General features: G+C 40.5%; 1 protein-coding gene across 33 annotated transcripts in view; it reads left to right on the forward strand.

Moving 5' to 3' along the window:
* AKAP13 (A-kinase anchoring protein 13) overlaps nt 1-15,899 on the forward strand; it is a 355,124-nt gene that overhangs the window by 308,623 nt on the left and 30,602 nt on the right. For 16 of the 33 annotated variants that reach the window (XM_063652839.1, XM_063652864.1, XM_063652837.1 and 13 more), the window contains 5 exons: nt 5,632-5,699; nt 8,173-8,239; nt 13,229-13,364; nt 14,721-14,833; nt 15,392-15,544. In XM_063652839.1, coding sequence (XP_063508909.1) covers nt 5,632-5,699; nt 8,173-8,239; nt 13,229-13,364; nt 14,721-14,833; nt 15,392-15,544 — 537 coding nt within the window. The remainder of the gene's footprint in view (nt 1-5,631; nt 5,700-8,172; nt 8,240-13,228; nt 13,365-14,720; nt 14,834-15,391; nt 15,545-15,899) is intronic. The other 17 variants (XM_063652866.1, XM_063652843.1, XM_063652849.1 and 14 more) reach the window with 4 other exon arrangements.

The raw sequence follows: 15,899 nt of genomic DNA on the forward strand, positions 1-15,899 counted from the left end.
TCTTCTCAAAGGAACCGAAGTAATGGGCTGATTATCTTCAGCTTCCTGAAGAAGCTGAATGTTTGTATGTATGAAGTCCCATGTGTTATCTTGGCAGGAAGTAGAAAATATGAGTAATTTGGGGACCTAGAATCTTTCGTCACTTCCCTCCATCGCGTCTCCTGTCCAGGATCTTCCCAGGAGTTGTAGGAAATGTAGCGCCCATGCAGTTAGTCATTTACCTCCTAGGAAACCTGTGTGCTCTTAGGAGACAGTGGCTTCCCATTGTGGTTAAGTGTAACCCTGTTTGGCTGATCCCTGGATAGAGCTTCATACCCTCAGCACTGCATAGTCACCTTTGACTTGTGGTTAGAAAGATCAGCCATATAGTCCATCATGATGATATATTATGATGGTTTATACAAGAAACTGGGACTTTTTATCTCAGCCAAAACTCTGCTCTTGCTTTAGGATTAGGTGACTTTAACAGGGTTAATAGAGGAATGTCTTTTCAACTCTTATTTCTCTATTATGTAAAGCTGTCCTTGAATAGTCAGCTGTTCTTTCCAGCTGCCACAAATAATTTGTTCTTTGAAAAGCTTAGTGACTTAGTGGGGTCTTTCAGAATAAGGAATTTGTTATGTTCGGGTTTTGGGGTCTTGCCAGTGGTTCTGTTTTGCTTGCTTTAAACAGATGTAAAATGATACTGAGATTATTGCTGATTTATTTTCTGTTGTGCTAGCAGCATTTCAGTACTTTTGTGGTAGGTTGTTTCTTTTACGTAAAAAATAAGTAAACCAGCTGCAATCTAAGTAGGAAACATAAGAATTTAGAATGTGTGTGATGGTTAGATTTTGCTTCTGATTTCATCAGGAAACGTTGCCCTCTAGACAGCCAGTTTTCTGGCATTTATAGTTCATTGCTTATATGAGAGAATAAAATACGTATAGTTGATTAAAGGAAGGAAGTTTATTACTTAGGGAAAAGGAAGGTAAAAAAAGACCCTAAGCAATAAAGGCAATTCTTTTTTAAGCAGAACACTTTCATTTTGTTCATTTTTGTTTACCAGTGTTGTTACGAAAACTGCTGCTGGGGCTACTTCAGCTGAGATGATTTGGCTCTTTTTTGTGGCTTTCCTCTTGTTCTGTACATCAGCACTGTGGTTATTACACCAGCTACCAAGAACATCTCACATGCCTTTTGCATATAAGCACTCTTAGTCCAGATAGGGCGATGTCTCAGATCCCCCAAAGATTTTATTTATTGGCCAGGCGCGGTGGCTCACGCCTGTGATCCCAGCACTTTGGAAGGCTGAGGCGGGTGGATCACCTGAGGTTAGGAGTTTGAGACCAGCCTGGCCAACATGGCGAAATACCATCTCCACTAAAAATACAAAAAATTAGTCAGGCGTAGTGGCATGGACCGGTAATCCCAGCTACTCAGGAGGCTGAGACAGCAGAATCGCTTGAACCCAGGAGGCAGAGGTTGCAGTGAGCCAAGATCGTACCACTGCACTCCAGCTTGGGTGACAGAGCAAGACTCCATCTCAAAAAAAAAATATATATATATATACACACACATATTTAATAATTTTTTTTTGAGAGACAGGGTCTCTGTTAAAGATTTTAAACAAGAAGTTTAAAGTTGCAGAAAGAATTTTGTAGCATGCATTTCTAAATTTGCTCATATTTAACTGTTTTTTGTTTTATTTTCATTTTCTTGGTTAGAGTTGAAATGATAGGAGAGAGCTGTACATTTCTATCCTTAAAAGTAATTCCTCAACTCGTGACCTGGAGAAGGATCAGGTCATTTTTCCCAGTTAGATTTTGCTGCTTACATCTGTAGGCAGAACAGTCAGAAGTCTTCAGCCTATTCCCAAGTGATGATCAGTGGACTGAAGTACTGGAAGACTTCTTTTGTCAGAGCCCTGGCTGCATATGACTCAGCTCACAAAGGTGGCTCGTTTCTGTGTAGGTAGTCCTTTGATATTGTGTCATTTCATTTCGGTTTGGCATGGCCACTCCTTTTATCGCTGTATAAAGTTAATTTTCTTAAGTTAGCTTTGCTAATGGTTTATTTTTCTTCCGAAAGATAAAAAACACACAGTATATAACCATTCGCCAAAGATCTGTGGTGGTTGGTGGCATGGGTTAAAAAAAAGATACAGCAATAGATAGATGATAGTTTCCAGTCATGTGGGTTTAACTTCATTTTCTTTGGTTTGATGCCTCCTTGTAGCAAAGAAAGAAGTTGGAAGGCTGGGCTGTTTGTTTTAAGTACAGAGGAATCCGATTAGGGATCAGCTCTGTTCCCATAAACCACTGTGCTGAGACCTTTTTGAAGAATTTTTAAAAATGAAAGCATATTGCCTACTGCTGTTAGGAAATCTATCAAATAAATAAATAAAAGACCAGATAATTATTCTCTGATCTTCATAACAACATGGTATGGTTTGTGGCAGAGAGCTTAAAAGTGTATTAGATTTGTCTTCAATTCTTGTGTTCTTGGTAATTTTCTGTTTTCCCAAACAGAGAGGTAAGATTTTAATCTCATGACTTTGGCTGATGTCAGTGGGGCTGAAGTTTCTAAATCACCCACGCACAGCACTAAAACTGTCACTGTGAATTGAGTCCAGGACAACTTGGAAACAAGCTGAGTGTTTTTCAAGTAGGTACTTCAGCATGTTAAGGAGATGTCCATGCAAACTATCACTAAGACAAGGCTCATGACCATAATATAGAGCATGTTAAACTTCCAGCTGGGTTGTGGGTTTGGGGACATGTTTCAATTAATTAAAAGTGAATTTATGTGGAAAGTTCTTTACTAGAAGCACATTTTAAATTATTTTTTTCTGCTTTTATGTTCATCTCAGACACTCAAACACTGGCCTGAGAGTTTGAATATTGCTGAAACCTTTTTAAGTGATAGTGCCACTCCCTTAAAAATCATCATTGCTTAAATCTATATAGGGTGTTGGAGCTGGTTGGGAAGAAAGGAACAGAAAGAACAGAACTTGGAAACAAATTCTGCCCATAGTGTTCTTGGTCACTTTTGCAGATCAGAATTAGTAGCTGGTTCTCCAGCAAATCTGCCACCTCCTGTGTTGCCCTTAGGTGCCTAAAATATTATAGATTTTCAATAAAACAAAAGAAAAAAATATACTTTTGTAACTGGATTATAAGACAATAAAATCTTATTTTTAAGTTATCACAAGATGTGATAAATGGATTATGCAACAGGATATGGAAATGTTTATAAGCAAATCCAAGGAACTTTGAACATTAGAGCGTGATGATTTTTTAAAAATTAAAATTTTTTAAAATGTTGTTATACATAGGTAATTTAACACATATGTGTCCATGATTCAAAATGAACACATAGTAACATTTTGTCAGACGGCTTCAGATTGTTTCACTTTTTAAGAAACCATTATGGTTAAGTTCAGATTCCCCTTTGTTTCCCTGCCCCATGCATCTTCCTTCCTCCCCAAGGTCAAGGACTGTCATGAATTCAGTGCATTTGTAGTCTGTGTTTTATAATTTATTTTCATACGTAAACAACATATAATTTGTTTTTATTTTTAGCCTACATAAATACTACCATACAGTACCTCTTTTTGTAATTTGCTTTATTCTCTTCAGCATTATATATTGAGGATTCAGCATGCTGAAAAACATAGATCTACTAATCATTGACTTTGCCTGCTCATAGTCTTTTTATACTTTTTCTGTAGAAGGGAAAGAGAAATGGGCTCTTAAAGATGATGTATTTGAAAGACTTTAGCTGAGTGGGGATTTGTGAAGAGAAAGGGTTTGGGTGGGGTGAGCTTTCAAGTCTGTGCATGGGAAGGAGATGATGGATCAACTAATGGGAGAGGAAGAAACCAGAAAGGAGCATGCCAGCTGCAAGTCCCAGGCATCTCTGTGGCAGAGGAGGGGAGGCGCACCATACACCCTGAGTAAGAATAGTGCTCCTGAGGATGGGCAGAAACACGTTTTGGCTTACTAGAAAATAAATAAAGCCGTTTGCCTCGACCACTTTGTTATGCTTCTTGCTGTGGGTCCAGCAGCCTGAAACTCACTTACCCATCTGATAGAATCACAGCAGAGGGAACCTGGGGGAAAATGTGATTCCTCCTTTTTAATTTTATAGATGAGGAAACGGGGGGGCTGTCGAGAAGGGACTAGGGTCATACTAGTACATACATACGTGCAGAGCCAGGACCTACGTCAAATTTAGTTTGACAGCTGTTTGTCCTTTTGTGTTATTAAATTGATGTTTGACATACTGTAATCAAGGCTGTGTCAGGGCATTCATCTAATTTTAGTTTAAATAGGCATAGTAGGGCCGACAGAGGGGCATCTGAATAGGATGCATGAGCTAGGCACTATGCTAGAGAGGCTTCATTGAAGATTCAGCAGTGGGTGAATGGTCCCTGCCCCAGAGAGGGGATAGAGAAAAACCTAAGGAGTCTCAGTACACTGTGCTGGTGGTATTAAGGAGGAGACCTGTGAACCAAGTGGGTGTTAAAGGAAGTGTTACAAAAGGAATGGAAAAGGCCTTTGAGGTCTGGGATTCTAGCAGTCTCCTTTCTGGTTTCCTCCCCTCCCCATCATCACTCCAGTCCCCCACAAATCCATATGTCTGGGCTTTGGTGAGTTGATGTAGACAGGACCTGTGATGCTTCCTGAATCAGTCTGTGAGGCATTGCCTAGTGAATGGTATCTGTGGTTGATTTCCTGAGTGAGCCCTTCCCGTGAGAGTGTCTCCTCGAGTGTCGCCAGACAGATCTTTCATTTGTTTCTGCTTTACCTCTGGCTTCCTGGAACAGTTCTGTTATGTGACTTTATAGCAGCGCTGAGAGCTGATGGTAAGCCTTCTGAGACACAGAGGCCTGGGTTTTTACATCAGTGGCCCTTGTAGGCCAAGGGAGTGAAAAGTAAAGGAATTGAGATAAAATGCTGTCCTTGCCAAATTGTGGTTTCTGCTTTATCTTTCAAGAAGTCTCCATTTTCTCTTAAGTCACAGTTCCCAGAGGTGCATGTGGGGGTTCCAGTGACCTTTCATGTGTGGTTCCTGTCTCAGAGAATGGGTTGCAAAAAGCCCAGCGTAGTTAAGCTTTTCAGATTTTATATTCTGTGCTTTATTACAGTCATACAAATTTTGTAACCCCTGTTAGGGGCTTTATTAATGTATTTATTTGTAATTTAGACTTACACATTGATGGCAGACACTTTCACTTTTAGTTTTGGTAGCCTCTCAGCTTCCTGTCTGAAAAGTTCCAGACTTACTAGTTTTTGTTAATTAGAAATCACATCTGTCGCTTCCTAAGGGCCAGGAAACTCACGCTTCCCATCAGATCACTTGAGTTGTTGTTCCTCTCATTAAGCTGTAATCTGTCTCCCAGTCTCTAAATAAAGACACGAACACCGAAAAAAAAAAATCACATCTGCTCGTGTTTTTCCTCCTCCAAATAACATCACAGACCTGTTTCCTAGAAGAGGACTGCAATCTGTAATTTCAGTTAGTCACATTCTCACATGTGAGTGACTTCACTTTGAAATTCAGAGGCCACTTGTGGCAGCAGTGGAAACTCAGAATCTGGGATCTGTTTGCTTTGTCCATGTGACCTTCGGTTTGCTTTCTTTTCAGATTGTAGTGCTTTTGTCCACAAAGGCTGCCGAGAAAGTCTAGCCTCCTGTGCAAAGGTCAAAATGAAGGTAAGACTTTCTGGCTAAAAGAAGGCTTAAAATAAAAGGGTTTAAACCAGCAAAATCCTCGGGAGTTGGGAGAGTTGAGGTTGTAGTGGATTTTGTTTATTTTAATCATTTGGTACCAGCTTTGAGAACAAATTATAACTAAAAAACATGTTTTCTCTTAAGCGATCAATCCTCTTCTTGAGTAACTCTGGGGAATTAGACTTTCAGAAAAGAAAATGCTTTCAGAACTTCTTCACGTTCTTGGTGATTTTAATATTTCTGTGTTGCTCTTAAAGTGGTTTTCTTCTTAACTATGTCTGCAGGCCTACCCTGCTGTTCATACACCTGTCTTCCTCCTTCAGGACCATCAGGGCAGCAGGTGGAGGTCAGGGCCATTGACCTGCTGGTGGGGGTGGGGAGGGTGTTATGGTTAGCCCCAGCCTGTCTGGTAGCACTTTTCTCCTCAGGTATGCATGTGGCTCTGATCACATGACATAAGAATAGAAAGTGCCTGTTTTATGGTGGTATCTGCCCTGAGCATGTATGCTATGTAATCATGCTTTTCCAGTGGCCCTTAAAAAAAAAGTGTGGGTTAGGGGCCATACCTTTTAGGTAGCTTGTGAGGTTTTCAATGTTCTAGTCACATGTAAGTGTCTCCTCATTCCTTGTCAAAGGAGTGCTTTCCAACTATGTCGACACAGATGATTAATGAGCTGTGTGCTTCGTCAGTCACCAAACACAGTTATCTAGTGCTATGACCTCAATCTGGAATGTGCATCAGGATCAGCTCGAGGGCTTATTGAAAGACAGCTTACTGAGCCCCACTCCCAGAGTTTCAGATTCTAGGGGAGAGTCCAGGAGTTTGCATTTCTAGTAAGTTCCCAGATGATGCTGATAGTCCGAGGACCTCACTTTGAGAAGCACTAAAACTAGCATCAAAATGGCAAAAAATAGGATAGCCCAGATCTTCTTTAGCCCATGGACATATATTTTGTTTGGCTCATGTAGTATTTTTAAAATGTGAGTTAGTGCAACTCTTTCAAAATCATGTTTTATATCAGTTTGGATTCTTAAGTTCTCCTGAAAAAACTGGAAGATTTATAACCCTCGGCTCCCTGATATTTCCCTGTACCTAGCACTCCCAGTTTTTCCTTTTTTCCATAGTACTTATCACCTTCTTAGAGTCTGTATTTACCCATCTTTATTTATTATTATATAGAATTTTTATGGTCTGTATCTTCCCCCCACTAGAATATAAGCTCCAAACTCATTAAGCAGGCTGAGGGCAGGAGTCGGCTCCATCAGTGGAGCCTGAGCACCTCACAGGGAGGGAGGGATGGCTGGAGCTGAGTGGTGCTGCCTCCTTTAGACAGGATATGCCAGTTCCAGGCCACCACTGCCTTCCCACACCTCACCCCACCCCAGCTTGCTTCTGTCATTTGTTACCTGCCGGCACCATAGTCATTTGAGTTTGTGATCTCTGGTAAGACTCAATTGTTGTGAATGTACTAGTTTATACAGAATGATCATGATAGAGATATAGCATCTCCCGTATAAGAGAATATAACCTAAAAGGGGGAATTTTATTTTATTTTATTTTATTTTATTTTATTTTATTTTAGAGACAGAGTCTCACTGTGTCACCCAGGCTGGAGTGCAATGGCACAGTCTTGGCTCACTGCAACCTCCGCCTCCCGGGTTCAAGCAATTCTCTTGCCTCAGCCTCCCAAGTAGCTGAGATTACAGGCGCCTGTCACCATGCCCAGCTAATTTTTATATTTTTAGTTGAGACAGGGTTTCGTCATGTTGTTTGGGCTGGTCTCGAACTCCTGACCTCAGGTGATCCACCCGCCTCGGCCTCCCAAAGTGCTGGGATTACAGGTGTGAGTCACCGCACCCTGCTTGGAATTTCATTTTAAATAGGAAGTAACCTATTTCTTCTAATGATTTATCTCAGATTAATTGCTTCAATCTATAATTTCTCAAAGTATTTTTGCTACATGGCTACAACGAAAGTATTAACTAAAATTAGTATTTTACCCAATAATTTAGCACCTTATAAATGCTAGTTACTGGAAATGAAATGCAAAAGTCAAAAGATGCTGCCCTTAAGGCACCAGCAATCTACTGGGGAAGATGGACAGTTACTATAAATGAGAAAGGTGCCAGTCACTGCCTTGGGTGAGGAGAGGAGAGAAGCTATAGATGGCTTTACCAAGGAGGCAACACTTAAATCGTCTTGAAGGGGAAGAATGCCATGCTTCTGAAGGTGAGAAAAGCATTCCAGGCAGGACAGACAGCATCTACGGCATTGGAGTACGTGGCAGGCTTAGAGGATGGCAATTGGGGGCGACCGTGGCTGGGACACAGGGTGCTTAGGGCAGTGCGAAAAGCAGAGTGGGAAAGGAAGCTGAACTGCTTGCTCCTTCCCTACTCGGCTTCTCAGGGCTTGACAGAGGTGAATTGTCAATGGACTTACTTTCTTTCTCTTTAGCAGCCCAAAGGGAGCCTTCAGGCACATGACACATCATCACTGCCCACGGTCATTATGAGAAACAAGCGTAAGTAGCTCAGCCCACCTCTCAACTCCCTTTCTGACTTTCTGGTTCTGAATGTAAAAATGCTGTTGTAATATTCAGTTATTATTCATAGTCAAGATATGAATACCTATTTTGTGGTAAGTGAGAGAAGGCTGCTGTTTTATCCTGCAGATTCCTTGACCCATGCCTTAACATTATACCATCAAACCCTCTTGGAAGGTTTCTAAAACAGTCTGTGTATTAGCTTAAAGGCAGCACCTTTGCCCTGTGTGTTTAAGCAAGTGACCCCTGCGCATCTCAATTTCCTCTTTAATAATAGTTGAGAATTAAAAGATTTGTTTTTAGTGCCTTATAATCATACAAATCAAATGAGATCTGGCTTGTTAAACTTCTTTTTTTTTTTGAGACGGAGTCTCGCTCTGTCACCCAGGCTGGAGTGCAATAGCACAATCTTGGCTCACTGCAACCTCCGCCTCCCTGGTTCGAGCGATTCTCCTGCCTCAACCTCCCCAGTAGCTGGGATTACAGGCATGCACCACCATGCCCGGCCTAAACTTCTTTCTACACTGAGAAGTTATAGAAAATAGTTCTTTTTTTTATTATTTCTAAGGACCTCAAGTGTTACTCAGAACTGAGTAAATCACACTCTTCCATTCACATCAAACTGTTTTCAGCAGTGCATACAATACTCCACTTTGGTTTTACTGATACTTTTCCCTTTTCACTCCCCATTCCCTGTCTCATTCCCACTGTAGTATATTTAATGTATGTCTTTCTAACCTGCCATATTTTTAGACATATGTATACTTTGAAAAAAGTGTATTATTTTGTGTGAATTTAAATTAGATAATATGACTTATGCTTATATATTCTGCTTATTTTTTTCAGTCAGTATCGTTTTGAGATATGCATGTTATTGTACGCTATTGTTTCAGACTATGGCATGGTATTCTTTCATAAGCATATTTCACATTTTAAGTTCCCCTAGAGACAGAATATTTACATTGCTTCCAGCTACTACCATAAATAATGCAATGATTAATATCTTCTTAACTGGCTCCATGGGAGCCTCTGTGAGACTTTCCTCAGGCAATGTTCTTGAAAATGTAGTTTTTTAGAAGTAGAGATTCTTGGGCCCAACCCTGATCTGTGAATCACAAACCGTGGGATGGGGCCAGCATTCTGTGTTTTTTTTGTGGTGCGTGGGAGTGTGTTTAATAGAGACAGGGTCTTGCTTTGTCACCCAGGCTGGAGTGCAGTGGTGTGATCTTAGCTCACTGTAATCTCAAACTCCTGGGCTCAAGAAATCCTCTTACCTCAGACTCCTGAGTTGCTGGCACTCCAGGTGTGCGCTGCTATGCCTGGCTGATTTTTTAATTTTTTTGTAGAGACGGGGTCTCACTATGTTGCCCAGGCTCGTCTCAAACTCCTGGCCTCAAGCAATCCTCATGCCTTGGCTTCCCAAAGTGCTGAGATAACAGGCATGAGCCACCGCACCCAGCCTGGTCTGTGTTTTAATAGATCCTCCAGGTGATTCTGATGCCCACTCAAGCTTGAAAACCACTGCTTTATGCCCAATTTCTCTGAGTACTTCCAGATAGCTCCTGAATGGCTGTACTAGTCTGCACTCCCAGAAGAGTATGATTCTCTTTAGATATATTTAATCTGGTTATTATCCATTTTCACATGTAGATGACTAGAAGAGGAGCTTCTCCAGGTTGATACCCACTTTAGTCTGTGATCTCACCCATTCCACATACTTATGTCTAGCTTCCTAAAATGTTTTTTTTCTTGCGACATTATCTGTTGTTTCAGAAGTCTGTTTTCTTTATTTTCATGTCTTTCTTAAAAACAAATGCCTATTATGTGCAAGGTTCATGAGTATTACCTTTGATCCCCACAAGTTTTTTTTTTTTTCCCCTTGAGACAGAGTCTTACTCTGTCACCCAGGCTGGAGTGCAGTGGCGCAATCTCTGCTCACTGCAACGTCCGCCTTCTGGGTTCAAGCAGTTCTCCTGCCTCAGCCTCCCAAGGAGCTGGGATTACAGGTGCAAGCCACCACACCCAGCTACTTTTTGTATTTTTACTAGAGATAGGGTTTCACCATGTTGGCTAGGCTGGTCTCGAATTTTCGACCTCAAGGGATCTGTCTGCCTTGGCCTCCCAAAGTGCTGGGATTATAGGCGTGAGCCACTGTACCTGGCCCCCCCACAAATATTCTTATTCCTGTTGTACTCCACTGAGGCAACATAGTGGTCTAGAGTACAGATTGTGAATTCTGATTGTATGGATTCAAGTCTGACACCACTGCTTAAGAGCTGTGTAGCTGGACATTACCAAACCTCTCTGTGCCTCATTTTCTTCCTCTGTAAAAGGGGATGATAATAGTATCATAGGGTGGTAGTCAGGTTTGAATCAGATCATACCTATAAAGTACTTAGTAGTAAACATTCCTTAAGTGTTAGCTTTCACTGATATAATCATCACAAATAAGGAAACAGCAATATTGAGTCACTTACTTGGGTAGAATATGGATTGGTTACAAATAAGGAAAGCTGTTATTTTCTTCCCCCATGCTGGCTTTTAGATACAAGTTATTATGAGCTCTACCTAACATCATTCTGCTTTTCCAGCCCTTTCACTGATTCCGTCTACCTGCTTCCTCTTCTACTCTGTGTCTCCCTTTTACATTAATACTACATAATTACTTCTGCCTTCATTTCCATGGTTCTTCTCATCAGAATTGTCCTCTCTTTTTCTTCTGACCCATCCACATCCTTGCAATTCTTCAAGAACTAGTGCTTTCTTCCTCCATCAGATTTTATCTGCTCACTGACCTCCCTTCAGAAGCATTCAGGTTATGCTCCAGGCCCTTTAACTCTTAAGCTCATTCTCTTTTCTACCCACTTGCTCTTTTTCTCTTGGGTGGGGGTGGGGGTGGGGGTGGGGGCAGAGGGGTAGGGCCACATCCCATAGTCCTTGTGTACTTCTGCAGCTAGAGTCTGGTCAGGTTGTAGGATGTCGGGTTTCTGCTATTTTATTGTGTCATCATCTTGTAAATAGAATTGGAATTGGAAATTAATGATTATATTAATGCTTATTGAGTCAAAGACATCCTGAAATACTGTGAAGTCATAACTACCGCCCTAGCCTTATTTCCTTCACCTCTTGACACTCCTGGGGATGGACAGATAATGCAACCTGTGAATGGGACAGCAAGTCAATTACCAAGGAAAAATGTTCCCAAGTGCCAGCGTGACCGCTTTAGCAAATTAGATCCCCAGTTTCCTCTTTAGTCATGTTAATGAGAAATATGCACTATGAGAACAAATTAGAATTGACCCTTGAATAACTCGGATGATAGGCGTGCCAGCCTCACCCCCATGCAGTCAGAAATCCACAGAAAACCTTTTGACTCCCCCAGAACTTACCTACTGATAGCCTATTGCTGACCAGAAGCCTTACCAGTAACATAAACAGTCAGTTAATGCATTTTGTTTCTTATGTGTATTATATACTGTATTCTTATAATAAATTAAGCCAAAGGAAAAAATGTTATTTTAAAAATCATAAGGAAGAGAAAATATATTTACTATTTGTTAAGTGGAAGTAGATCATCATAAAGGGCTTCATCCTTGTCGTTTTCACATTGAGTAGACCAAGAAGGAAGAGGAAGAAAAGAGGGGTTGGTCTTGCTGTCTCAGGGGTGGCAGAGGCAGAAGAAGTTCCGCATATAAGGGGATCTATGTAGTTCAAACCCATGTTGTTCAAGGGTCATCTGTAGTTACAGATGTTAAACAAGTGTTAAATTTTCCTCATCTGTAAATTAAAGGAAATCATCAAAATCTGTGCTTTCTGGCAGTGAGCAGAAGAATCACTTGAGCCTGTAAGATATGTAGACTCTTGGGTTCCACCCCTAGAAGACAAGGGGAGCTGAGATTCCATATCTAACAGGCACTCCAGATGTTTTCATGGTGAACGGTCCTAAAGAACGCTGCTCCCAGTTATCTCTAAGGTTCCTTTTACCCTTAAAATTCTTTCAATCTTGGGGCCAGGTGCAGTGGCTTATGCCTGTAATCCCAGCACTTTGGGAGGCCGAGGCGGGCGGATCATGAGGTCAGGAGTTTGAGACCAGTCTGGCCAATGTAGTGAAACCCCGTCTCTATTAAAAATACAAAAAATTAGCTGGGCATGGTGGTGGGCGCCTGTAATCCCAGCTACTCGGGAGGCTGAGGCAGGAGAATGGCATGAACCCAGGAGGCGGAGCTTGCAGTAAGCCAAGATCACGCCGCTGCACTCCAGCCTGGGCGACAGAACAAGACTCCATCTCAAAAAAAAAAAAGAAATTCTTTCAATCTTATTTGCAGCTTAAATATTAACATACATAATAATCCCACAGGATTCTTTATCCCCATTGCCTGTCCCACCCCAGAGGTAACCACTCTTCTTAGTTTTTTTTATTTTCCTGGAGTTCGCTTGTTAAAGTAAATACAACTTGGATTATTTTTCTTTCTTTTAAGCATGAAAGATAGCCTGTTACATACTTTGTTCTGCACTTTGATTTTCCTCCCCTTAATAGATTTTGGAGATAGATCTATCTGTGTCAGTACTTGGAAAGTGTCCTCATTTTTTGTAAGTGGCATTGTATTCTGCTGTGTGGTTACTATAACTTATTCAGCAGTCTTCTTGTGATACTCAACGTCATTTTCAGTCTTTTGCTTTTACCAATGGTGTTGCATTGAATAACTTTGGACATAACATCATTTCACGAATATGCAGGTATATATTGTAAAATAAACATAGCCTAAAAGTGAAATTGCTGGATCAAAGAATATAGGCATTTACAATTTCAATAGTTATCACCAAACTATCCTCCATGGAGTTTTTATACCAACTTACAGTTCCAGGGCAAATCCACTGTAAAGCACCTTACTTCTGTTATTTGTCAGATGGGTTAGTACCAGGTGGGACTGGATGGGTTATGCTTCAGTTAGTGTCCTCCTTTTGCAGCCTCACAGCCCAAGGAGCGTCCTCGGTCCGCAGTCCTCCTGGTGGATGAAACCACTACCACCCCGATATTTGCCAATAGACGATCCCAGCAGAGTGTCTCGCTCTCCAAAAGTGTCTCCATACAGAACATTACTGGGTAAGTGGAGGTATTTAAAGATAGCACAGTTGGCATCTAGGTGACAAAAGCATAATAATCACATCATATGACAAAAAGCTTTTTTTTTTTTTTTTTTAAGAAATCTATAAAGTCATGGGTTGATGCAGACAAGGACGATGGGGATTATGTTTCTGATGCATGTCATGATGGTCATTCTGTCGCAAGGATCTCCTTTAAATACCCTTAGCAGGCTGGTTGCTATAGGCTTTTGTATATCATCAGCCCTACTTTTGAAGAATCTGAGTTCTAAAAAGATGATTTTTTAGATCAAAATAAGTAGGAATAGGAAAAAGGGTGATTTAATTCAGAATTTTGGGTTGCAACCACTTACAGATGTCATGCTTTTCTGTTGTTCGGATAAACCTGGTTGTTTTGTTTCTTCTTACCTCTGTTTTACATCTTTGCCTTTTAACACTTAAGTCAGTTTCATGGAGGTGAGTGCTGAGCCAATTATTACTATTAGGTTCTCACTCACTCGTTTGCACTGAGTTTCTTTTCTGGTCTCCTGGCCAGGCCTTGGCTGTCAGGTGGTTAGCAGGGGGCTGATAATGATGTTGCTGACTATTTTGGGTAAGATGCCTGCCTTCCCATCAGGTGAATAAGCCATTTCAAATGTAGGACTCAGAGTATCTCTTTAACCTATCTTGGAGCAAAATTCCTAACTAAAGGATGCAAAAGTCTCCTTTTGTTTGTAATTCCTAACCTCTGTGCTGGATTATGTTTTCTCCTCCTCTAAAAAGTTTCAGGTATTTTTGTTTTGTTTTGTTTTGTCTTTGTATTCTCATTATTTCCAAAAGTGTACTTTTTAAAAGTTGTAACGTTACTAAAATTTGTATGCATTGTAACTTCAAAAGTTGGTCTTTAAAGTGTTCTTGCTTTTGTGTCTACTCACACATCAATTGGGTGCCTGCTGTGCTACCTGATGAGTTGGGATTGAGAAAGTCCAAAGAGAACATAGTTGATTGTAAGTGCTAGATCTGTAGTTATTTAGAGAACAGAAAAAACAGTGTACTGGTTAGGCAACAAGTTTTAAACAAAGTTTCTTACATAATGTGTACATGGTTTGATGGAAGAAAGTTTCCCTTGCTTTTTATCATTTTCTTTAAAAAGGCTCAAAAAGTCCTCACAGTTTGAGTCTACAGTGATACTAAATGCTTCCGACTTTGTTACCAGGCAATGTGCATGTTGCTGTGGCCCCGACATAAGCAATTTGTCTTCAGTCACTGAGTTCTTCCAGCCAGTTGTCATTCTAGAGTCTTCAGGTACTCATTTAAGAATGCAAGCCATAGGTTATCAGAATGTATTTGACAGTATGTATTTTTCTTTTGTCCCCAGAGTTGGCAATGATGAGAACATGTCAAACACCTGGAAATTCCTGTCTCATTCAACAGACTCACTAAATAAAATCAGCAAGGTCAATGAATCAACAGAATCACTTACTGATGAGGGTAAGAGGAAGTTATGGCCTATATTTTATGCCTCTGTAGGGACTGTGTGTGTGTCATTACCTAGAATAAATTCTCTAATTTAGTCAGTAAAGTGTCCAGTGCTTTGTAATGACTGGGTAATCAAACTCATCCAGCAGCTGTCAAGTGAAGGATGTCATTTATTTCAATGTGGGCATACTCTTTAGTACAAATCTTTTTCTTCCCTTAGACTTTTGTACATGTACAGTTCTAGCTCACAGAGCAATTGTAAGCCTGCTCTCTTAAATATGAAAAGGTACCAGGTCCCTTCCAATTCTTAACTTCGTGTAGATAGAAGTCATGTCTTAATCATGTTTGATTTATGTCATGTTTATTACTCTTAACCAAAGTCTCGAATGTAGAGTCTGTCACTCCTGAACAGGATATTGATTTTTTTCTGGTACTAAAATATGATCTCTGTGAATATCCCCTGTATTCATGCGTCTTATGAAATCAACTATCATCTTGAGGAAAGTCCAACATAGGCTTATTCTACAGGTCACAAACCTGATTCTGATATTGATTTTTTGATATATTGAGGAGTAGGTACAGACATGAATGAAGGACAACTACTGGGAGACTTTGAGATTGATTCCAAACAGCTGGAAGCAGAATCTTGGAGTCGGATAATAGACAGCAAGTTTCTAAAACAGCAAAAGAAAGATGTGGTCAAACGGCAAGAAGTAATATATGGTGAGATTCTTCATTTTGCTCTGATTATATTTGCATTTCCATTGTCCAGCATTTTTAAGCAGTAATTTGTTGGGCTGTGAAAAATCAGTTTTTTAGTATGTGACTTCTTGAAAAGATTTCCTTTAAAAACTTTAAGGTACAGAGACATGATCCTGTTTGTATCCTATCTCCTTTTTGCCCCACTCTTCTTTTTTCGATTCTACTGAACGTTGTACTTATATATGAGTGCTTATTTATACAGCAGTCCTAGAAAGAGATATCTCAGTTTTGTTCCTTACCTACACTAAAAACTAGACTAAACACAAGTCATTTCTGAGAACTGGGTATACGGTCAGTTACGACAGGTGCTGAATCC

This window comes from Pongo pygmaeus, chromosome 16 (assembly GCF_028885625.2).
Source record: "Pongo pygmaeus isolate AG05252 chromosome 16, NHGRI_mPonPyg2-v2.0_pri, whole genome shotgun sequence".
NCBI classification, from domain to species: Eukaryota; Metazoa; Chordata; class Mammalia; order Primates; family Hominidae; genus Pongo; species Pongo pygmaeus.